Raw genomic sequence first — 25,126 nt, 5'->3', positions numbered from 1 at the left:
CAAAAGATGCATAGGTTAGGCTGACCTGCAAGGTAACAAAGCCATCTTCATGGTGGTTCCTCTATTATGAAATTCTCTTCCTTCTAAAGTTCATCAGATCCAACTCTTGGTAAAGACCTCCCCCTCCCTCCCTTCAGCCTTCAAGTAAGCTTGTCACAATTTTCTCCTCACATTTTAACTGGCATCTATCGGCTGGTTATTGCTAGTTGTGAGTGCCTCAACAACAGTGTGAGCCTCAGGCCTTTTGTCTACATGACGCTGCAAGAAACTGTACAGATGAGTCAGACTTACTATGCTTCACATGGCTCCGCAAAGACTGGCTCTTCCGTTTCCCTGAAGAATGAAAACATTGAGGTATTTCAGTTCCTAATGGTACTATTCAGGAGAACATTGCCAGGATGAAGAATACTAATGCTGATTTCTATTTCAGTTAAGCAGGCAACGGTTTTCTATTCTGTTCTCCATCATTTTTAAAATAAAAACATTTCACCAATTAACTGAAGACGACCGACTAAGCTGCAAAGCGTGTGGGCTCTGCTGTCTTTTAATAAAATAGTTCACAGCAGTGCTATTTTTCTAGAAAAGGAGGTGCTGGAACTCATCATGAACACCTCCCTTGTTTTCTTATAATGGCAATGGTGCCCACCTGAGAGGTGCCGGAACTGAGTTCCGGAGAGTTCCAGCAGGGGAAAAAGCCTGGTTCTATGCATACTTACACTCACTATGTTTTCGGGCAGGGCCAAGGAAGCGTGCACAGGGTTAGTCTTAGGTTAGGTATACACTACAAGCTTAAAATGCAGCTAGGTCATTCTTTTTCTCAATTTGGACCGAAGCTGGTTTAGGGAAAAATGCATCAAAGTGCTGGAACAGGATAGATATGAGTTGTGGCTAATGTCCTGTGCATACTGCTTCCCAAACCAGTGGTGGGAACACACACTGGATGCAGAGTAAATGGGCCTCTATTGTTAGCCTCTGTTGGCTCACAACTAAGAGTCCAGTTTTCCAGGTAGCGCTTCGGTTTCAAATTACCTTGCAATATTTCCAGGTTGGAAACTGCAAAGGCCGCTTTGAAAGGGCTTAGAATCAGCTAGTGCAGGAGTATTTCTACATTGCCTCAGGTTCTTTGGGACTTGATGGTCCTTTGAGACACCCTCGCATGAGCTCTACTGATGTACTGAACTGTACTGATCAAGCTAGATGTGATTGCATCAGTCCCATTTTTTCCCACATCTTTCCCATCCACAGGTAAAATGGGTGGGAGGATTTGCAAGAAATATAGAATATGCCTTAATCTGTATGAATCAAGGTCTTCCTCCTCCAGTGAGGCACAGCTCTGGTACACTAATGCACAACTTGTAGCCTTAGTCATGGTTGCCCCCAAATGGAAGCAGTCGAGATAAAAAGAGACAGAATGATATAATGGTTTGAGAGCTTAGTGGTTCAAATCCCTATTCAGCCATGAAGCTGATTGGCTGACCTTGGCTCAAAAACTGACTCTCAGTCTTACAGCAGCTTCTGCTCTCCAGCCATTGAGTTCCTACTGGCGAAGTGTCAAGAACTCAAGTGGACATAGCTTTGAGAGATCCACTCCTCCCATCACAGTCACCTGGGGGGCAGTAACACAACTCCAGTACAGTGGTACCTCGGGTTACATACGCTTCAGGTTACATACGCTTTAGGTTACAGATTCTGCTAACCCATAAATATTACCTCGGGTTAAGAACTTTGCTTCAGGATGAGAACAGAAATTGTGCAGTGCGGCACAGCAGCAGCAGGAGGCCCCATTAGCTAAAGTGTTCAGGTTAAGAACAGTTTCAGGTTAAGAACAGACCTCCAGAATGAATTATGTTCTTAACCCAAGATACCACTGTATACCTGAAGGAGCGTCTCCACCCCCATCGTTCAGCGCAGACACTGAGGTCCAGATGCTGTCTTGCAGGGATGTGCAACCAGTAGATCACGATTTACCGGCTGATCCTGGTAGATCCTTATCGTGTACAAAAACTTATGGGGAAAAGTTTAAAAACTCTGTGCAATCCTCCCCAATGGGTAGATCACTGCCATTTTTTTTTTTTTACTGGGAGTAGATCACAGTCTCTTGGGAGTTGGACATGCCAGCTATATTGTTATGATGTGATCCTAATCAATGAAGGAAGGTCTTTAAATAGAACGAATGCATGCATGCTTGCATTACGTTTCCCAACAGAGGAGCCACCTTTGTAGGTAAAACTACCAAAGATCTCGTGGCACTTATGAGATTGATTGTGGCAGAAACTTTTGTGTAAAGACTTTACTGCACCATCAGATGCATGAAATGTTACCCTTAACTGGTACACACATATGTGCAAACAGAAGAACCAAAAGAGCATGAAATTTGTTTTTGTGGCATTTAAATGCAAACACACACAAGGTAAACATAGTGACCATTCAAATCAACACTAATTGGTGGTGATAGCACAGTTGTTTTAGCTGAACTAATTTAATACCTGTAGAAAAAGAAAGGGCTATTGCTTTAATTGAGCTATAATTGAATAGAATTGGGTGGCTAAGGATGTTTTAGTTATTTCAGTGAAGACAACTCAATGGAGGTAACATATGTTTTGCCATGCATAGATTAGCCTTTGTCATCTACAACAGTGTACAAGGTCTATGTTAATTCAGATTGGAACCCACATAGGGAAGATTTTAGAGTTGCTCCATTTATTGTTTTATGATTATTTTGTTACATGATTATTACTATTTAAATTACAAAATTCTTTTAAACCCCCCAAGTAAAGGTTGTTGGCTCATAACAAAAATTCCAAAGTGCATATTAGGGAAATTCCTTTATTAAGCCAACAGAAAGGTGTGCAAGCGTGTGTTTTTTAACATCTTGTCTGATAAAGAGGTTGAGGGGTATGTGTACATATGCTCAGAAGCTTTCACAGAATTCTGTTTCATTTCTGTTGGCCTCCTAAAGGAATTGCCCTAAATTGTTTTTGCATTCATTGCAGAAACATTTTCATCCTCACAGATTGCCTGAAAGCCTCCTTCACTTCCTTGTTCCTGAGGCTGTAGATTAGGGGATTCAGCATTGGGACCACCACTGTGTAGAACACGGAAGCCACTTGGTCCCGACCCAACGAGTAGCTTGTATTGGGACGCAGATATGTGAATATCAGAGTCCCGTAGAAGACCGTGACGGCTGTAAGGTGAGAGGTGCAGGTGGAGAAGGCCTTGTGTCTGCCTTGAGCTGATCGGATCTTCAGGATGGCTGCCAGAATGAACACGTAAGAGAAGACAATGATGAACAAGGATCCAATGGTAGTGAACCCAGCGAGGGAGGAAATGATCATTTCCGTGACATGGCTATCGGAGGACAGCGTTAACAGGGGAGGAGTGTCGCAGAAGAAGTGTCTGATGATGTTAGAGCCACAGAATGGCAACCTGCTTAAAAAACATACCGTGACCATGGCATTTGTGAAGCCGATGAAGCACGAGCCAGCAACCAACAGGATGCAGACTCTCTGCGACATAACTGCGGAATAGAGCAATGGGCTACAGATGGCCATGTAACGGTCATATGCCATGTTGGCTAGCAAGAAACATTCAGTGCACACCCAGGCCACAAAAAAGTAAAGCTGAGCAAAACATGCATTGAAGGAAATCAATTTGCTTTGTGCTAGAAGGTTCATCAGCATTCTTGGCGTGATGACTGATGAGTAACAGATATCAACAGCGGACAAGTTGCATAGGAAGAAATACATGGGAGTGTGAAGCCGGGTGTTGACCCTGATTAACATGATCATCCCCAGATTCCCCATTAGGGTGATGATGTAGATCACGAGGAACACCATAAACAAGGGCAGCTGCAGTTCCGGACCTTCTGAGAATCCCAGGAGAATGAACTCAGTCACCACAGTGCAGTTTCCCTCTACAGCTGCTTCCATATTCTGATATCTGCTAAATAATGGAGGGGGGAATTGTATCAGTCAGTTCTTATTACTACAAACGTCTTGGTGAATCATACTTAGAAAGGAAGTTCTACATGAATGCAGGGACAGGTCATCATTTTCAGTCTGAGGGCCACATTCACTTCTGCGTAACCTTCCAGGGACCACATGCCTGTGGTGGCCAGGGCAGACACATGCTCACAGACCCCTCTTTCCATCCATCCATCCATCCATCCATCCATCCATCCATCCAAGCAAGACGCATTATTAGAGTTTGAGGGCACATTCCAGCTAGGCAAAACAACTCAAGGAGGGTGCAAAGCAGGGCCAATGAGGGAGGAGCCCTGGGATGAGGGGATGTGGCTGAGGAGGGACTGCGGTCTGAGAAGAGTGGAGCACCAGATGGAGCAGTCCAGAGGGCTGCTTTTGGTCCCATCCCCACCGTTTTTATTATGTATTTTGTGTTTTTATCTTGAATTGGTATGCTATGAACCACCCTGAGGTCTTTGGATGAAGGGCAGTATACAAATTTAATCAACAAAAATAAATAAATAAAACATTTCCAAGTGTTCAAAGCACCCCACATGCATCATCTATCTACAATCCTGACAACTGTCTATTTATAATCCTTACAACAATTGCATAAGGTAAGTCGGTATAATTATCTCTCATATTGCAGATGTGGAGGACTGCAGTTGACAGACAGTAGTTTGTACCTAGTGATTTCATAGGAAGGTTGAGATTTGAACTGGGGACTTCCTGATTCATAACTTGGTTTCATAAGGGATGTTTACATCTCACATTTAATGACCGTGCAGTCTGTGTAGTACCCATGTACACAACAGTTGAGGTGTACAATTATTTGCATGTAATTCTCAACAAGTGTACGGCCTTGAGTACCTGTGTACAGAATAGCTGAGCTGTACATAATAATAATTTATAATAGGTTATATAATAAAAGTTATAATAGCCAGTGTGCTGTAGTGGTTAAGAGCGGTGGACTCGTAATCTGGGGAACTGGGTTCGTGTCTCCACTCCTCCACATGCAGCTGCTGGGTGACCTTGGGCTGGTCACACTTCTCTGAAGTCTCTCAGCCCCACTCTCCTCACAGAGTGTTTGTTGTGGGCGAGGAAGGGAAAGGAGAATGTTAGCCGCTTTGAGACTCCTTCGGGTAGTGATAAAGCGGGATATCAAATCCAAACTCTTCTTCTTCTACAAATCAACAAAGTTTTACACAAATACTTGTTTGTGTGTGAAGTCAGCTTCTACCTTTGTTCAGTGTAACATGTGAACCAAGTTTTTTAGTCATGGCACTACAGCAGTTCAAATAACATACGCTGAAAATGAAGCGAGCAGGCTCACCTTTCACTCTGCAACAGAATCAGTGATAAAAGGCTTCATTAGTAAAGAACAGTCTTTAGAAGCTTGTTCTGCTCTGGCGTGAAGATCAAGGCTTGTCTTTCCCATGAACAGACAGAAGACTCCATTGTCCCAGAATAGCTAGTTTATGTGGTGTAGACTCTAAAATGAAGGAACACCCTGGTTTCTAATTCTTGTTGCAAATGTTCTGTTGTTTGAATGTTAATCTGGAATCATCTCCCAGTCCCCCAAGTATCTTATGATATATACCTTGATTCTGAAAGCTCAGGTCTGTAATGCAACATAAGAGAAATAACTTTCAGTTCTTTATTTTGCAGTGACCATCCTACCTGTTACTGCTGAACTTGTTCTTTACCTTAGATCTTGTTGTTCCTCTGTATACCACACAAAAGTTCTAAGAAACATCTGCCTCAAAATTTTATAATGGCAAAAGCTACCATAACTTTTTCATATTCCATAACTTGTTGATTTCTGGTGACTTCTATTGAGCAGACTCACAATCTGCAAGGTGCATGTTCTTCATTCTCCAACCCAAAAAGGAGCTTGGATTCAAGTTAGGCAAACCTTGTTTGAAAGTTTCACTTCAAGATGGCAACTGAGTAATTCCTAATCAGCTCATTATAACTTACTATATATACCAGAACTGCAGCAGTTTATAGTGGCACCTCTCACTCCGCAAAGCTACATGTTGGTTCTCTCCCCACCCCCCATTGCAAGACTGATAAGATATTAAAATTGTAGTGGTGGATTTCTGAAGTGAAAGTAGTTTCCTGTCAAAAGAAAGGAATCAATATACCATCATAATGATCATGTCTAATTCCCTAATTTGCACCAGGCACTGTGCAAAAATAAAAAGAAGAGCTCCTTGCCTTCAGAATCTAAAGAAAAATGAGGCAAAAGAAAAGGGAAGTTTATCAGACTCTGCTGGAGGAATTGCACCTTTGAAAGAGGAACTACGTAAATTTTAAAAGTTGAAGGTTTAGAGGTCAATTATACCAAACGACAACTTACATGCCTCAACATCAATTAGCATGACCAGGTTTCCTTAGCAACAGAGGCCAACTTCACCCTCTGGGAGGCATTAAAAAGAAATATTTAGGAGTCCTGGAGACCAAAGACCTGGCACGTGTCAGGTGGTGGAACTATGGTCCTCTTTTGCTCTCTTGGCTAAGGCACATTTTGGCCATCAAGATGTTGTTCCTACTGAGATTGCTCTATCTGTTCTAGATCCTTCCAGTTATGCTTCCCCTTACCTTATTACAGTAGTGGCAGCAGTCTTCTCCGTGTGAGAAATGGGAAAGGGTTTAACCGAGCCTTACTTTATAAGACAGCAAAAGAGGGAGGAATGGGTGTTCTGAATCTCAGACTATATTGCAAGGCTTGTCAGCTTCACCAATTATTGCAAATTATTAGTCACAGTATGAATGTCTCTTGGCTCTCAATGGAATCCTAGAGGACACCAGCGCTACCTTTCATTCTTCCATCTCACCAATACCTTCAGCATCTGGGGAATTTCCTTTTGCTTTCTATGCTACAGGTGTGGAGGGGAAGCCGGCTTCACTTGTTTCCTCCCCCCCCAACCTTCATCTGGATCATCCGTGGTTCTCCCAGCCTGAGTGGTACAGCCATTTTCTGAAGTGGGAAGGTGCCAGGATCCCATGTCTCTGTGACCTGTCTGTAAACGAGAAGCCAAAAACTCCTGCCTAGCTGTTGACTTCCCTGACTGATCCAAAGAACCACTGGCTTCAGGGTTTCAAGTCCACAGCTTTGCTAAGAAGTGACATTCCACCACCAACTTCCATAGGCCTTTGAGAAAGGACGCTGGCACCATTTGAGGCTAGTTTAACAACAGGACGGGAAGCTGCACTGAAGGTTATCCATTGCTGGCATCTTACTCCAGTGAAGTTGAACTATAGGACCTCATCTCTATCCTCAAATTGCTGGATAGGCTGCTCTGCTAGGGATCTTACTCCCTTATGTGGCCCAACTCTAGGATCTTGTATTTAACTGTATTTCTAAAATCACCAGTCCCCAAGTCTCCCTCCTAGCCCTGCTGTCTTCTTTACTGGTCCCAAGCTACTTTACACAGCTCTCAATGTCTTCCTTTTGGTTGCTGGTAGAATGACTGTGGCAGGAGGCTTTTGACCTTTCCTTTCACTGACTGGTAATAGTTGTCTCTGCTGTTCAGCTCTGATGGAGAAGCTTATTTATTTATTTCATTTATTGAATTTTTATACCGTCCTATACCCGGAGGTCTCAGGGCGGTTCACAGAAAAGATCACAACATATATAATCAGAATAAAAACAACACCCCCCAATTGTTGGGATACTGCCAGGGAGACAAAGTCCATCATGACTCCACGTCGTCTCCGGACATCCATCGATCTCCCGTAGACACGCAGTATCAGCAATTAGCGACACGAGCTCCAGAAATAGCTTGCCACATTCCAGAGCTGATGCACGCTCTATCAGCAGATAATGCACAGCGAAAGATGCACCCAGGAGAGCATTATTTACAAGTTTATTCAGCGTTGATCAGAACAAAGAAAACATGACTGCCTGCTTCAGTGTCTCAGACACACAGAGAGAAACGAAAGCAAAGACACAACAGAAACATCCTGTGAACAGGAAATGTCTGTGACTCACAAAGCCTGCTCCCTTTTAAGGTGGAACGGAAATATCCTAACATCAATAACCACCCTCCCCCAGAAAAGAGCCACATTTTAAAAGGGTATAAGATGTCAAACAGACCAACCAAAAGCCTGGTTAAAAATGAATGTTTTGCCTGGCGCCCAGTGCTGGATTTCTGTATAAGCTCAACAAGCTATAGCTTAGGGCACCACTCTCTTGGGGGCCCCCAAAAAAATTTAAAGGGAAAAAACCCCCTGGATGTACATTTCCAAAATATAAGATAAAAAACAAATAAAATAAAATAAAAAATAAAATAAAATAATACAGTTAGAACTTAATAATTATTTCACTATTAATATACTTCTTAATAGTATTTGACAATTAATATCCTACTTAATTGTATTTCAGTTCAACAAATACTTTGATAAAATACATATTTTGTTATGTGCAAATGGCTTTAAATACCTATTAGGTCCATAAATTACCATATAGCATATATTAAACACAAAAAACAGTGACAATTTGTTGTTGGCAAAGGACAGCTGGACATAGAAAGGGCCCCATTACCTTCAGCAACTTAGGACCTCATCAGACCTAAATCCGGCCCTGCTGGCGCCTAAAGGTGTGTAATGAAGGTGCCAGGGGGGAGCATTCCACAGACGGGGAGCCTCTGCAGAGAAGGCCTATTCTCGTGTTGCCACCCTCCACACCTCTCAAGGAGGAGGCACACGAAGAAGGGCCTCAGAAGATGATCTCAGGGTCTGGGTAGGTTCATATGGAGAGAGGTGCTCCTTGAGGTATTGTGGTCCTGAGCCATTTAAGGCTTTATAGGTCAAAACCAGCACTTTGAATTGGGCCTGGAAACTAATTGGTAGCCAGTGCAGTTGGACCAAGATCAGGGCAATATGCTCAAATCGTCTTGCTCCAGTGAGCAACCTGGCTGCTGAATTCTGCACTAGCTGATGTTTCCGAACCGTCTTCAAAGGCAGCCCTATGTATAACACATTACTCATATAAAGCTTACTCATAATTTAAGGCTGGCCAAAGGCAATGCCAAACCTGATACAGTTGAAAATGTTTCATTTCCCTTCCTTGCAGACACTAACTCTTCTTCTGGTGCTCAAAAGCCACCTGCTCTGTATGCTTTCTTTTGGAGAGGCTTCTTTGCTAACCTGCCAGCTGCTTGTGTACCTCCTTTATGAACTTTACTCAACAGGGAAAACAATGAGAGGCCTGCATTTGCTACTTTGTTATTCTTTACTCTTTGTTGTACACTTTTGAAAACCAATATAACACATTGATATGAAACAGAGAGAGAAGTTTGAGGGAAAGAGGAAAACTTAAGCAAACTTTAAAAAGCTTCCGCCTTATTCATAAGCCATGCAGTTCACACTTACATCAAACATTATTTACAAAAATAAATTTATTTCATGCCTCATGCCTCCCACATTTGTAGTGCAATACTTTATAAAACATGACCATCTCTCAGCAAATTTTGTATTACAGAGGATACCATTTGTCTTATAAACCAAATCTGTCAACTTGTCCATTCCTGCTATTTCAAGACACTCCAAAAGTCAATCTTGTACCAACTGTCCAGTACAGCTCTCATTTTCTCCAGGTTCTCAAATCAGCTCTTATGTTTCAGATCAATAACTCGCTAATTAATATTTCAAATACTTTTGACATCTTCTGCTAGTTTCATCCACAAGTATCTGGTTTGTTTGTTTAATACGACCAATTCAAAATGAGGTGCAATGCATTATTTATCTTGCATTAAAAGCCTTGTTATTGAGATGATCTCTGTCTTATACCAGGTCGTCCCTGCCCCCCCAGCTATGGATAAACAGAAGTTGGGTCTTGTTGCAGAACCTGGAACACTATTCATACAACCTGCAATTGGAAGATACACCACAGAGGCACCAGCTTGTTCTGCATACCATTCTGATGAGTCTGTTGTTTTTTTTTAATTTCAAAACAAACAAATTAAAAAAATAAAATTTGATGTTAAAAATTGGTGACTTGTCAAAGATGCAAACCTTTTTTCAAAAGCTGATAATGGTAGTATGCAACCACTGTGCGAATGGGCAGCATCAGTAATAGCTCCAGCTAATGACGTGCAGCAATCTGCATGCACCACCAACTTTCTATGTGTCTCCACCTTTTGCATATGGAGATATGGCCCTGAAAAATAACCATAACCATTGGAAGTTCAGCTAATAAAGAGCCAGAAGCCAACAGAAGCTGTGCCATCTAATCTAAAATTATTGCATCAGTTGTGTGTGTGGGATGACGGGATTATCAATTTGAGGGGTTGCTCTTACGGAAAGATATTTAACAAAAAGTCTGAAGGCAAGAGGAAGCCTAACTCGTGACTAGGGTATGGTTGAGTGGCAAGCACAGCAGCATGTGGATTGTCAGCACTCATCAACAGTAATGTGGGGTATTGCATCCTTTATTAGTAATGGATAGAGAAGCAGAATACAGTCGTGTATAACCTCCACATAGTTTCTTTACCTGGTACTTGATTCTTTAAAATCTAAACGGGCCTAGAATTGAAAAACTTCCCATTCCTTTAGTTTGAAAAGACTGAATGAATACATTTTTTAAACTAGCCGCTAGATGTCACCAAAGATCCATCTATAGGCCGTCTGTGCAATGTTATTCACAATATAGGAGATTCAAGCTATTGTTTCTGAATTCTAAGCTAGTGATATACAATAGTTGTTCCTCCAAGCTTCTTTTTTCAAAGCCTTTTTGTTCTGTGATGCCCTTTTGGTTTCACTCTTTACCTGAGCTAAATAGGTGCAGCTGCATTTAAACATATTTGTCTCCTATTATTTTTGACCCTCTTTCCTCCAGGCGCTCCACTCCTCCTCTCCTTTTCCTTCTTACAAAATTTGGCTCAGGGACATGTCTCTGTTGCTTATGTTGCACTGTAAAGCACCTTGTACAGCGGTACCTCAGGTTAAGAACTTAATCTGTTCTGGTGGTCCGTTCTTAATCTGAAACTGTTCTTAACCTGAGGTACCACTTTAGCTAATGGGGCCTCCCGCTGCTGCTGCGCGGTTTCTGTTCTCATCCTGAAGCAAAGTTCTTAACCTGAGGTACTATTTCTGGGTTAGCGAAGTCTGTAACCTGAAGCGTCTGTAACCTGAAGTGTCTGTAACCCGAGGTACCACTGTGTAATGATGGAGACTTGAGAAACAGCATAGAGCCTTAGGAACTTGAGCCAGGCAACTCCAAATGATCTAAGCCAGGGGTGGGGTACTTGTGGCCCTCCAAATGTTGCTGGGCTACAAGCTCCCATCAATCCCTAACCATTGGCCATGCTGGCTGAGGCTGATGGGAGTTGGGAGTCCCAACAACATCAAGAAGGCCACAGTCCACTACTACCACCAACCTTGGCTTAAAGCATGGGCCTATAAAACATGAAGACACCTTCAATGGTGCTAAAAAGGAAATAATAATAATAATAATAATAATAATAATAATAATAATAATAATAATATATTTATTTATACCCCACTCATCTGACTGGGTTGCCCCAGCCACTCTGGGTGGCTTCCAACCTATAAAAAATAATAATAAAACATTATACATGAAGAAACATCGCTATACTGGGCTGCCTTCAGGTGTCTTCTAAAGGTTGTATAGTTACTTATTTCCTTGGCTTGGGGGTCGCTTAACTCCATACACTCCAACATTTCTCTGATGAAAATAGGGACATCCTAAGGAAGAGTAGGACATTCAAATCAGAAACCAGGATGGATTCTGTAAATCCAGGATTGTCCCTGGAAAATAGGGACACTTGGAGGGTCTGGAATCCCAGGAAGCCGTGTCTCCATAGACCCACCCCTGTCACTGCTGGGGTTGTGTGGCTGTTGCGGCTGTGGTGGATGCAGCTTCCGTCGACATCTCGTGGGCAGCGGTGGAGGAAGCTGCTCGGGCACCAGGGGCGGTGTGCCAAGGGGCGGGGCGAGCCGTCCATAGGGGTGGGGCACACCATGAGGCCTCCGGAGTCTGCCTGCCTCCTCCCACTCAGCTGCCCTACAGCTGGGGGGGGGAGGCAGCGGGCAGACCGTTTGGGCAGTGCGGAGCCTGTGCGCGCCCAAGCCGCCGCGTCTCTCCCAGGAGAGACACGTGGCTTGGGTGCGCTGCAGGCCTTGCACTGAGTGCTGCTCGGCATTTTGTCACCCCCTCAGTGGTGACACCCAGGGCTGCTTGCACCCCCCCTTCCTCCACTCCTGCTCCTGGGATCTCATAGAGATCTTTTTTCAGGCGGTGAAACTGGATGCGCCATCCTGGCAAGGGGAATTCATTTTCTGTTTACCAGAGGGCAGCAGGCTTGTTTAATAATAATAATAATAATAATAATAATAATAATAATAATTTTTATTTTATTTATTTATTTATTTATATCCCGCCCTCCCCAGCTGAGCCGGGCTCAGGGCGGCTAACAACAATCAAATAAACAAGGCAGGGCAGACACACAAGCTTCACCCTCCAACACTTTGCCACAACTCCTTCCCCCTGCCAAATATCAGCGATCTGAGGTGACTACAGCCACATTCACATCAAAGATTTAATGCACTATGAAATCAAGGCTTCCCTTAAATAATTTGGGGAGCTGTAGTTTGTTAAGCTTGTTAAGCCTTATTAGGAGACCCCCTACCCCCTCAAGCTACAATTCCCAGCGTGGTTTATCAATCCCTCTTCACAGGTAGCTCTGGAAATTGTAGCTCTTTATGGGGAATCGGGTTCTCTTAGTATCTCTCAGCACCCATAACAAACTACAGTTCCCAGGATTCTTTGGGAGAAGCCAAGTAGTCTTGCTTGGACTACTGCAATGTGCTCTATGTGGGGCTACCTTTGAAGGTGACCCGAAAACTACAACTAATCCAGAATGCGGCAACTAGACTGGGGCCTGGGAGCGGCCGCTGAGACCATTTAACACCGGTCTTGAAAGACCTACATTGGCTCCCAGTATGTTTCCGAGCACAATTCAAAGTGTTGGTGCTGACCTTTAAAGCACCAAATGGCCTCGATCCAGTATACCTGAAGGAGCCTCTCCACTCCCATTGTTCTGCCTGAACACTGAGATCCAGTGCCGAGGGCCTCCTGGCAGTTCCCTTGCTGCGAGAAGCCAAGTTACAGGGAACCAGGCAGAGGGCCTTCTCGGTAGTGGAATGTCAAAGAGAAAAACAACTACAGTGGTACCTCAGGATGTGAACGGGATCTGTTCTGGAGCCCCGTTCGCATCTTGAACAGAACGTAAGACATGCCGGAGCGTTTGCGCGTGTGTGGGTCGTGTTTTGCTGCTTCTGCGTATGCGTGTGACATCATTTTGAGTGTCGGCGCATGCGCGAGTGGTTGAAACCCAGAAGTAACACACTCCGTTACTTCTGAGTTACCGCAGAGCGCAACCCGAAAGCGCTCAACCTGAAGCACATTCAACTCAAGGTATGACTGTACCTGACTTTTAGAAGACATCTGAAGGCAGCCCTGTTTAGGGAAGCTTTTAATGTTTAATAGACTATTGTATTTTAATATTCTGTTGGAAACCGCCCAGAGTGGCTGGGGAATAAATTATTATTATTATAATGACTCTTTAAAGTGATATCATACTGTTTTAAATATATGGTGTGAATATGGACTACATCAGTCTGCGTAATGGTAGGGCGGCCTTGCCGCAACTCAAATTTCCTGTGGATGGAGAATGCCTTTCCTACAGGAATGGGGAAATGTTTGCCATTGGGGTGGGCTTTGTTCTGAGTCTGAGGAACTCATGGCTGAAGTTTCAGCTTACAGTAGGATGAATTAATGTCCCTTTCCCATAACTTCTGCTGTGTTCTAGCAAATACACCATGCTTTGATTTGCATATAGCTGCTTTCTATAAGCAACTCTCAGTTTAAACTCTATTTTCTGTGATTTCCCCCTGTGGGGTCAGCAGGGGATAGGACAAATGGCAGGCCCAGACTGGGAAGATGGGGGCATGTGGCTAACCAGAATGGTACTCATACTCAGAGGTGATTTACTCTGTCATGTATAATAGAATAGAAGATAGAAGTGCATGATTAATGTTCTGTGTAGTCTCGGAGTTGGAGATCATACAAGTAGTTTTTCTTCCCCTTACCAATCTCTCCTAGGGAATTTTCTGTAGCCAATTCTTGCTCCTTTCTTGGGAACGAAGACATGCACCATGGAGATTGTGTGCACTGCTTCAGTCTAATGGTCCCAACTCTGGCAAGAAAACAAAAATGAAAACTCCAGAGGTTTTCCCCTTTGAGTGCTTCTGCCTCTGGATTTGAGGTGATCAGTTTAAGGTAATTGACTCATATCTCCGGCAACCGTGTCAACTCCCAGCTATACTAATAAGCCCTCGAGGGCATGATTAAAAAGTTATCGCTTGCCAGCCTGCCATTATGTAACTTATGCAAGAAGTCTGAAAGTTCTGGCAAATTGGCTCCTCAGTGCCTTGTTAAAATTCAACTCTGTTTCAAAGACGTTACTTTAAATTAGAGAAAGGCAGATGCAGGTTCTCTGGAACGAATGCTGGTTTGGACATCACACCTTGACATGCCTGTGCATCATGAAAAAAATGACCCACGATCCCCCCTCCTTATCTTGCCCAGATCTGCCCCCCCCACTTTCCCACAGCATGGTTCTGTCCCTGTAAGCTAATCACACCAGATAAAATGGGCTAGTTCATATTCTCACCAGGATGGTCCCTCTATGCATGGTTTTTTTTTTAAAAAAAATAATTTTCATTTTTCACATCACACAGAAAACAACTCAGCTCCCAACACATCAATCGCTTTTCTTAAAAATATCAAATCAAATTCTTATAGTTCACTCCAATTCCCCCCCACCCCCGCCCACATATTGCCATGAGTTCTCTAGAGGTTTATAAGCACAGTCTTCTTGATGCATGTAATCCAAAAATGGTTGCCACACTTTATAGAACTGATGGGAGTTAGAATTCCCTTTGGTCACATGAATCTGTTATGTCTTCTCAGCCAGGGGTCTTGTCCATGCTCTGGAGTACTATGCTTCAAAGTTCAAGCCCAAGGTAGTGTACCATTGCATGGGTATTTCCATACATGCCACCACAAGGAGGAACGTTAAAAGTACTTTATGAACAATTGGTGGAGTAGACATGTCCTTTATTCCAAGTAAAGTAAGCTGAGGGGAAGTTTGCAGGCCCGCTTTGTATATTAAACTCAATTCTTTGAATACCAAAGCCTAACATGGGTGAACAGATTTGTAAAACCACCATATATGTATGTAAACTCCCCTCCAGCAGGCTGATGTTGCCCCTGCTATCATGTGGGATATTTGCAAGGGGGAAAGATGCCACCTATGTAAGTTTCAAAAAGTCTGCTCCCCTTCCCCGGGGGGCAGCATTGCGGGAGGGCCTGTGGGCCTCCTGGTGACCTGGCTGTGGGCGGAGGGATGCCGCCCACATCACTGGGACTCCCGGTCGTGTCACACCCCCTGGCTGACCAATCAGGATGGCCGGGGTGTGTGGCCGCCTGCTGTTTAATTGGGCCAAAACTGTTTTAAAAGATCCCCCACAAAAAAAACATGTTCCATTTTTCATTAGAGATTATCATATGACATAAGTTTTGCTTATGCTAATTTAGATGCATATATGCTTCTGGACAAATTAAGATGATGAGTGGCTCAATTGTAAGGCACTTTGCAATGTGCCCAGCTGCCCTGTAAGCAATGTAATTAATATAATATAATTAATATAATATAATATAATACAATACAATACAATGTAATGTAATAACAGGTACACAGAATAATTTTTAAAGGGAGGCAAAGGCATAGGAGATGCAATGCCCAACACAAAGGGCAAAGGGCTTGGGTTTCCCCTTGCAATGCCACTGCTAGCAAGCCAGCAATGGAATGTCTATTGGAATGGTTCATAGAACCCTTTCCCCTTAAAAATAATAGGGAGTGGGGCTGGGCAGGCTTAACCGAATGCATTTATTTATTATTTATTAATTAAATTTCTATACTTTCCTTCATCTGTGAATCACATTGTGGTTTACAGTATAAAAATACAAAAATACATAGCACAATAACAAACTAAACAATACCTCTCACAGTTTAATAGGTTTAATAGTCTAATTAGCCAAAGGTTTGGGAGAAAGTTTGGGAGAAGAGGAATGTTTTCACCAGGCACCTAACAATATCTACTCTCCTTGGGGAGAGTATTCCACAAACGGGGAGCCACCACAGAAAAGGCCCATTCTCAGTTGCCACCCTCAAGACATCTTGTGGAGGAGGCACACAAAGAAGGACCTCAGATGATGATCTCAGGTCCAGGTTGGTTCAAATGGGGAGAGGCAGTCCTTGAGGTATTACAGTCCTGAGCCATTTAAGGCTGTATAGGTCAAAACCAGCACTTTGATTTGAGCCCATTAGCAGGCAGTGCAATCAGGACAGGATTGGTGTTATATGCTCAAACCATATTGTCCTGGCGAGCAACCTGGCCTCTGGCCACTGAACACTGCACGAGCTGAAGTTTCAGAACTGTCTTCAGAGGCAGCCTCATATATAACACATTGCAGTAATCTAGCCTAAAGGTTACCAGAGCACATAAGAGTCAACTCCTAGGGGCAGTGGGGGCCCATAATAAAATATTTGAGGGGGCCAGACCCCCACAAAGTTGATGGGCATTCCCATTCAAATGGTGTGTGTGCACTGTGTCATTTGATCAATTTTGTAGGATGGGTCTTACCTGGCCCCCCACAATATTTTATTCAAGTTGGCACCCCTGCCAGAGCATAGTTGACTGCCAGGGACTGGCCAGATGAGGAGGAGTGGTGGAGATTGCCATCCCAGGAGGCTTCTGGGTAGGAGGCAAATGAAAATAGCTGTCAGGATGCTGTCAGCAGCTCCCAGCTGGTTGCCCAGTAAAGTATAAAGACAAGGAAAAGTTTCTTACAGACCGTTTTTATTTCAAATTTTACACTGGGAGGCTATAGAACCCAGCCTTTTGGATAAAGGCGTTGTCCTGAGTGAGTCTCCACTTCCCATTTCTTCCATTCCTTATTTATCATCATCATCATCATCACCTCCTCTACGGGGGCTGCTAAGTGCCCTTTGTCTTTGAGCTCTTTGCTCTCCTACTTTTAAGGCTTGCCAGGTTCTGGAATGTTTTCTAATGACAACATGTCAGCCAGCTGCTGCTCTGGCTCTTCCATTATTTCCCAGCTTTCCCCATCATCTGCCTCTGAGCTGTGACCTCCCTCAAATCCCTGTTGTAAATATATAATGTCTTCCTCCTCCTCCTCCCTAGAAGGGTCAGGATGGGGAGGTGGTCTCCACCATTCCTCTGTTGAGATTTCCACTCCGCCTTAAGGAGCAGACATGGAACTGTTGCGTGTCACATGTCTGTTTACATACCAGCACAGTCTGCTGGGAACTTCCATTGTGTTTATAGCTTTTGCTTTTCTTTGTCTCTCTGTGAAGACAAAGAGAGAGACGACATGTTTCTTTGCCCTGATTTATGATTAAATCGAAAATCCAGATGAAATTAGAAAAAGCTTTCAGAGGCACTATAAACAACTATTCAAAAAAGAAAAAGAAGATGAAGGGAAAGTTGAAGAATATTTGGAACAGAATAGACTGAAGGAAATGAGGAAAAAACTCAACACAAATATAACAATAGAAGAAATAAAAATGGCAATAAAACAAGCAGCAATTGGTAAGGCACCAGGCCCAGATGGCCTAACAGCCAAATATTATAAGAAATGCTCGGAACAATTGTCTGCACCTTTAGTGGAAGTGATGAATAGTATTTTAGAAGGGAATAAAGTTCTGGAGACCTGGAGAGAAGCTCATATCATCTTGCTTCCTAAACCAGACACAGATCCGACTCAAGTTAAAAATTATAGGCCAATATCTCTCCTAAACAATGACTATAAATGAAAGCTAAAGGGACCCCTGACCATTAGGTCCAGTCGTGGCTGACTATATATTATTTGCTAGTATTTTAGCTAATCAATATTGTTAAGGGTATCAGGTGGTTGCTCGAGAGCAATCAGGCCATATGCCTCACTAGTCTGTTCTAAAGCTTTCTTATTAGTGCAAAAAAACCAAAACCAAAAACCTTTACAGTGCAGAGCGCCTCTATTCCATGTCTTGCTCATTCACTGGCAGAACCCTAGAGTGGGCAGTCCTTAAATCTTCCCCAGCAAAGTAGTTTCTTGACCCCCATTCTGCGCCTCCCCTCTCTGCGCGAAAGCCTACTGTGCAAGGAAGGCTTGGGTAACGGGGGACCTCCCTCCTCCCCGCTTTGCTCAGGCAAGGTGTCCTGGCACCGCCTTGCATCCTCCGAACCCTGCATCTCCTCCCCTCTAGAGGTGTGGCTTCCTTCCTCCGCTGAGGAAGTGCTGCTTCCCACGATCTTTGGGGGCTCTCTGTAATCCATCCGCCTTTTCCCCTCTCGCCCCTGAGCCAATGGCAGTTACCTGACAGATATAAACAAATATTAGGAGAAAGAATTGGGAAAAATCAAACCAGCTTTGTGCCTGGCTGTCAACTGAAAGATAATGTTAGAAACATCTTTGACATAATTGAACTCTTGGATGCCAGAAGGGATAAACAAGCAGTGTTAATGTTCCTGGACGCTGAGAGGGCATTCGATAATGTGTCTTGGCACTTCATGAAAAGGAATTTAGAAATCATGGATATGGGAACAAATTTATAAATGGAATTAAATCTATCTATTCTGAACAATATGATAGACTTGTAATTAATAATACTCTTACGGAAAGAATTGAGATAATGAAGGGGACGAGGCAGGGGTGTCCGTTATCACCACTATTATTCATAACAACTTTAGAAGTTTTGTTGAAAAAAATGGATGAAACAAAAGGAATAAAGGGTATTGAAATTGGCTCCAAAGAGTATAAATATAAAGCCTTTGCAGATGACATAGTGTTGACGCTGGAACAACCAACAAACAGTGCAATTGAAGCAATGGAAAAGATAGAAGAATACGGTCAACTTGCAAGATGGGCACAGGATCTGGCGCATAACATCGATTTTGAGAGGTGGGAGGTAATGTGGAATAAAACAATCAAATTCACAGTGTGTGTGGCACTTAAAGAAAATCTAATGAAGGTGATGTATTGTTGGTACATCACACCAAGTAAATTTGCCAAATTGTATAGAGGTCAGGATAAATCATGTTGGAAATGTAGGGAGAAGGAAGGAAACTTCCTACATATGTGGTGGACTTGCCCTCAAGGTAAAACCTTCTGGGACATTATCTATAATGAATTAAAAAAGGTATTGAAATATAATTTCAGTAAAAAACCAGAAGTATTCTTATTAGGGTTAATTGATGAGGAAATCCACAAAAAAGATGTAAACTTATTGATGTATGCCACAACGGCAGCAAGAATCCTCCTGGCCCAGAGATGGAAACAGCAAGAACTCCCCACCCTAGATGACTGGCAGATAAAAATGGTAGAATTTGTGGAGTTGGCGAAGTTGACGGGGAAAATCAGGAACCGACCCGATGAGAGATTGGAGCAAATTTATATATTATTTGAAAGAAAACTGTAAACACCTGAAGATGTTTGTAGCATGAAACATTTGGTAATGAGGAAAGAAAGAGCTAATTTACAAATGAGAGTGTGATTTTTAAATGATTATATAAGGTAAAGACGTGATTATGTAAATGTAATAAATATGTTAAAGGTATAGGAAAGTCAGGAAAGAGGGAGGGAAGGAGGTTGCTGCTCTTTTTGAGTAATAATGTAAGCTCGGGATATGTATGAAAGGAAATATGGAAAATTCAATAAAAATTATGTTAAAAATAAATAAATAAATAAATCCATAGTTGTAGTATGCTTCCCCAAGCCTCACACCTATTCTGTGTGCGCAGTTCACTCTGCTGATATAGTGTGCCCTGGCTTTGAAGCCTGGGTCGCTGATTTATGTCGGACCAGAGGCCGATGGGTCTTCGCAGTGGGACGGCTGGAAGGAGATGATGCAGCTGGGGCTGGCCAGATGTCCTTGCGACCCTCTGCATGCCGACATCCTCCTCCTCCTCCTCCTCTTCCCAGTCCCTGATAATCGCATGGAAGTTATTTAAGCGTGATGGGGTCCATCTTTCAGGTCAGAACATGTTCTTGGAGGATCTGCAAAGAGCTCTCTGTTTGACCTCTTGTGTGTTTCCCTGGAAATGAACAAGTGGGAGCTGATCACCTCCTGTGGCATTTGGTATGGGCAGGTGAGAGGAATTAAGGCATGCTTGCTTTAATGAAGAGTGAAGGGCACTCTTCAGTCATCTTTCACAGGTTATACCTTGGGATGTCCGGGGGGGGGGTCGGTCGGGGTCCTACTGGCATAGTCTGAACTATGTCTGAACATCAAGATGTTTGCAGCAGAGAGGGAGGCTTCTTTTCAAACATTTCTGTATGGCCGCAGCAAGTGACTCTTGAATATGACCAGGAGCTGGGAAGGATAATCCCCCCCCCCATATATTACAATTCACCTGCCCAGCTGGGTGTATTTGAATTGCTTAGTCTGATTGAACTAGGTTGGTTTGTAGATCCTTTACTTTGGTATATTTAATCAATATAATCTGTTTACCCGTGGTAATGTTTTTCTCAAGTTCTCTTTGCGTGGACAGGCGGAGTCCCCAGATCCCGCGTGGTCCCCCCTGTCATGTGAATTAACGACTCATGACAACATGCTATGGGATTAAATTGGCCACAACTTTATTAAATTTCAAATGTGGGCAGACCTTGGCTCAGGCATTGGGCGTTCTCCCTCCCCAGTCCCCAGCCGGGGACCTAGGGAGCATCAGGGTTATCCAGTGTGTGTGTGGGGGGGATGGGCCGGCTCTGGAGAACATATGTTCAAGCAGAGATAGCTGCCCCCGTTACGCCGCCGCAGGGGAGAGCAATGACGACCTTTCGACGTACGGTCAAAGCCTCCCTTCAGAAACCCCTTTAACGGGGAACCCTGGTATCGCCGCCAGTTAATCTGCCAATAAGACATTAACTGAGGGTGGGTAGGGTGGGAGAAGCTCTGGAGCCAAGTGAGGATTCCCAGGTAAGATCCTCCCTCTATTGTGTGGGCAGGTAATCCCTCCCCTACCTGGCCTGGTCTCCTTGGCAACACTTCCCCCAGGTGGGATTGGACAACTGACTGAGGTAGGCGGAGACCTCCAGGTATCCCACCTGAGGGAAGGCAAACCAAGCCTATGCTGTTGGAGCCGCTCCAGATCTAGGGGCTGCGCGCGTCCACGCAAAGGGCGCCCCCCGTTTTAAGCGGGGAGCGGTCATTCTTGTGTGTTGACAAACAGGATTTGGCCCAATGAGCTTTTGCACAACTGAGATTTCAAGTCAGCAACTGCAGGATTCCTCCGAGAGCTGTGTCCCAAGATAGAGTTTATGCCATCTCCCCCCCCCCACTCCACCTCTGTGGCAAAGGCGGGGTGGGGGGAAGATGTTGTCCTTCTGACTCATGACAGAGGCAATGCTTCTTAGGCATTACTTCAGATTGCTGTGTGATATTTTTCTTGACTCCACATAAATTCTTCACTTTCTTGTTTGTTGCTGTGGTTCTACAGTTCACAAGGAAAGCAAGGATGGCTTGTGGATGCAGTTTACTGGGTCTTCAATCTTAGGCAGTCAAAATACTTTAGGTCTATAGTGCTGTTTTTCAGTTATGGGCATATTATATTCATTCAGTGAACTAAATATAAGAGATCGGAAGTCATAATCTTAGTTGAGTTTCTATGTGGAAATGTATACCTTAGGTTTAGTGATTGTTTTGGGAAAAAATCATAGCATCTTTGCAATATATTGTCATTAGGTAAGTTTAAAATCCATTTACTCTTATTAAACTGTTTGGCAGATAAATGTCTTGCCATAAAATGCCTGTTATTAAGTGATAATATAAACTTGGAGAGTAATGTTGTTATATGCCAGTAAGCACATTTTCTTGGTTTGATAAGTTTTTAATCTCCTTCTTTTAACACGTACATATAATGTTTCCTAGGCTTTACTGTTTAACTACCTTTGGAACAAGAAGGAGACAAATTGAAATTGCAGAGTTTCGAAAAATTAAAAAACAAAGTGAGAGATTGGCTTCATTATTATCAGATAATGGAGGCATATAAGGTACATTCTTTCACCTTTGGTGGACGTGCCCAAAGATTAAGGCTTTCTGGGAAATGGTATATAATGAACTGAAAAAGGTATTTAAATATACCTTCCTGAAGAAACCAGAGGCCTTTCTCCTGTGCATTGTCGGCCAATTGGTGCCAAAGAAGGACAGAACTTTTTTTTATGTATGCTACAACAGCAGCAAGAATACTCATTGCAAAGTATTGGAAGACATAAGATTTACCCACTCTGGAAGAATGGCAGATGAAGGTGATTGACTACATGGAATTGGCAGAAATGACTGGCAGAATCCGAGACCAGGGAGAAGAGATGGTGAAAGAAGACTGAAAGAAATTTAAAGACTATTTACAGAAATATTGTAAAATTAATGAATGCTAGAAGGATGTTGGATAGAAACTAAGGGGTTTCCAGCTGTAATGCTTTAGGAGATATGAAAAAAAAAAAGGTTTACAAATGGGTAAAAGCTTAATGGTAAGGATTTGCTGAACTAACAAATTGAAGTGGAATACAAAGAAGGGAGGTATGAGGAGGTTTGTGGAAATAAGTGTAAGGAAGATAAGTTATGGAAAATTATTTGTTTTTTAACTGTTTTTATGTTGTATTTTGTATTTTGTTTCTTTTTATTTTTCATTTTCATTGTTACATTTTAAAAAACTTTAATAAATATCTTTTAAAAAAAGGCTTTACTGTTTAACTACCACCCATCATTCTGGTACTCCTTCATATTTTGAACAGGATTATTTAATCCAAGATTAATGCAATGTGTGCATGGCAGTATATGCAATAAAATTTTGAGGGGTGGGGCATTTTGATTACGACTGCAATCCTGTGGTCTTTGGGGTGCCTGACCTGAGGCCATAAGATTCTTCAGATCTTCCTTTCTATGGGTGGAGACAGAGGGCTGCCATAGGAGAGGGAGATCTGATGAGGGAGGTTTTCCTGCAGCATCAGTGTTAAGATCTGTTGTTACTGCTTTTTGCCCTGCCTCCAATGTTCCAGGATTGTGCTGGGGATGGTAAGGGGAGGTTTTGCAACCATTGGATCTCATTCCCTTAACAAGCCTCTAGAATGTAGCAGGGGTGGGGGAGGGTACGCAGCCCTGATGTTGGCATGCATCATAAGGTGGGGTGGTCAGAGTGCTGGGCAACCAGGATTCAATCCCCCACTCAGCCAGGAAGCTCGTTGGGTGCACTGGCGGAGGAAGAGGAGTGTGGGGGGAGCGCACCACCCCCCAGCAGCACAATCCCGGTGGGGAGCACACCGCCCCCAGGACGCACGCCATGCAGGTGGCGTGCCACGCCCCCAGGACACGTGCCACGCCCCCCGGATGTGCGCCAGCCCCGTCCCTGCCTGCTCTCTGCTCCCTGGTGCCAGAGCATGAAGCTCCACCCCTGGTTGGGTGGTGTTGGGCCAGTCACTGTCTCTTAACCTAATCTACCTCACAGGATTGTGAAGAGAAGATGGGGAGAAGAAAAGCTGTGTATGTCACCTTGAGCTTCTTGGAGGAGAGGCTAGATAGAAAGCCAATCCAATCCAATCCTTTCCGTCAGTCAATTAATCAAAAATTCCTTTAAAAAAATTGGGAAAGGAGAGGGAAACTGGGAGAAAGACACTCTCTCTCCTCCACCTTGCCAGGGGAATTATAGCAATGCTTTGGCGATGGCCACTATGCCTGCCTCCCTCTCCTAGTAGGTACAAGAAAATGACTCTTTCCATGGTAACTTCTGACAGTAATATTGTGGTTAAGACCTGAATAGTTTTGAAAAGAGATTAGAGTGCTGTCTCTCATGCTCTTCCATTTTGTGTTCAATTTTATATTTTATGAGGTTTTCTTTATTCTTAATCTCAAAATGGTTTCAAAGCTTTTTCTATTGACCAAAGGAATCTATATACAGGTTTTGACCACATGTGTGGGAGAGATATTCATCAGAAACAAACAGGATCAGGCCATCTATGATTAAAAGTCAGATGCTTAAACAATTGTATATTGTCCTTCAACCAACATTTGTACTTATAAATTTTTTGCTTTGTTTTCTTCGTATTTTAGACATTCTAGCTGACCAGTTTGATTAGGAGGACAATGCAGAAAGACAACACCACAGCAGCAAAAGACTTTTACTTGACTGAACTCTCTGATCTCCCAGAAGTGCGAATTGCCCTCTTTGTAGTAATTCTGCTGACCTACTTGATCACTCTGGCAGGAAATGGGGCAATTCTCACAGCAATAGCAACAGATAGTCACCTCCAGACCCCCATGTACTTCTTCATCAGCAGCCTGTCTTTCCTGGATGTCCTTTGCCCCACAGTAACAGTGCCAAAGATGCTCCAGGTCTTTATGTCAGAGGACAAGTCAATATCATTTGTTGGCTGTGTATTACAACTCTTCTTTCTGATTTATGCTGTGGGCACCGAAATCTTCTTGCTCTCAGTGATGGCATATGACCGCTATGTGGCTATCTGCAGTCCCTTGCACTACACAAACATCATGACGAAAAGGCTGTGTGTTCAACTGACTGCAGGGACCTGGCTAACCGGCTTTATTAATTCCATGATTCATACCTCATTGACCTTTACATTGTCCTTCTGTGAGCCCTATAAAATTAACCAATATTACTGTGATATCCCACCAGTAATGGCTGCCTCTTGCTCCTCTACGTACCTCCCTGAACTAGTTCTCCTGCTTGTGGCTGGCATTTTAGGAGGTGGTGCTTTCCTGGTCACTCTGATATCTTATGTCTATATCATCTCTACTATCCTGCGCATGCGCTCTGCTGAGGGAAGGCGCAAAGCCTTTTCTACCTGTGGTTCCCACCTGACTGTAGTTTTCCTGTTTTATGGGACCACCATTGCCACCTATGTTCGCCCCACCTCCAGCTATTCACCCAAACAGGACAGAATTGTTTCCATGTTGTATGGGATTGTTACTCCTATGCTAAACCCTATGATCTACAGTCTGAGGAATAAGGATGTTAAGAGGGCCTTGGTCAAAGCATTTTGCCTGAAAAGATTTTAA

General features: G+C 43.4%; 2 protein-coding genes across 3 annotated transcripts in view; one reads left to right on the top strand and one right to left on the bottom strand.

The window, feature by feature from the left end:
• Positions 1–3,929, bottom strand: part of LOC309517280 (uncharacterized protein) — a gene marked incomplete at its 5' end in the record, with an annotated part of 34,648 nt that extends 30,719 nt beyond the window's left edge. Inside the window, one exon of the mRNA XM_082196421.1 lies at positions 3,019–3,929. Coding sequence (XP_082052547.1) covers positions 3,019–3,929 — 911 coding nt within the window. The remainder of the gene's footprint in view (positions 1–3,018) is intronic.
• LOC309526475 (olfactory receptor 5V1-like) lies at positions 336–25,126 on the top strand (the record flags this gene model as incomplete). 2 transcript variants are annotated; one of them, XM_082212612.1, is made up of 2 exons in its annotated part: positions 336–354; positions 24,161–25,126. In XM_082212612.1, exon 2 carries the CDS (start codon positions 24,194–24,196, stop codon positions 25,124–25,126), a length of 933 nt encoding a protein of 310 aa, XP_082068738.1. In that variant the 5' UTR covers positions 336–354; positions 24,161–24,193. The 2 variants fall into 2 exon arrangements, with proteins under 2 accessions (XP_082068738.1, XP_082068737.1); XM_082212611.1 differs by lacking the exon at positions 336–354 and adding an exon at positions 21,771–21,799.

Source organism: Podarcis vaucheri, assembly GCF_965113315.1.
Source record: "Podarcis vaucheri genome assembly, chromosome: 1".
Lineage (NCBI taxonomy): Eukaryota > Metazoa > Chordata > Lepidosauria > Squamata > Lacertidae > Podarcis > Podarcis vaucheri.
The sequence above is the reverse complement of the archived record's forward strand: the minus strand, read 5'-3'. Positions and strand labels throughout refer to the sequence as shown.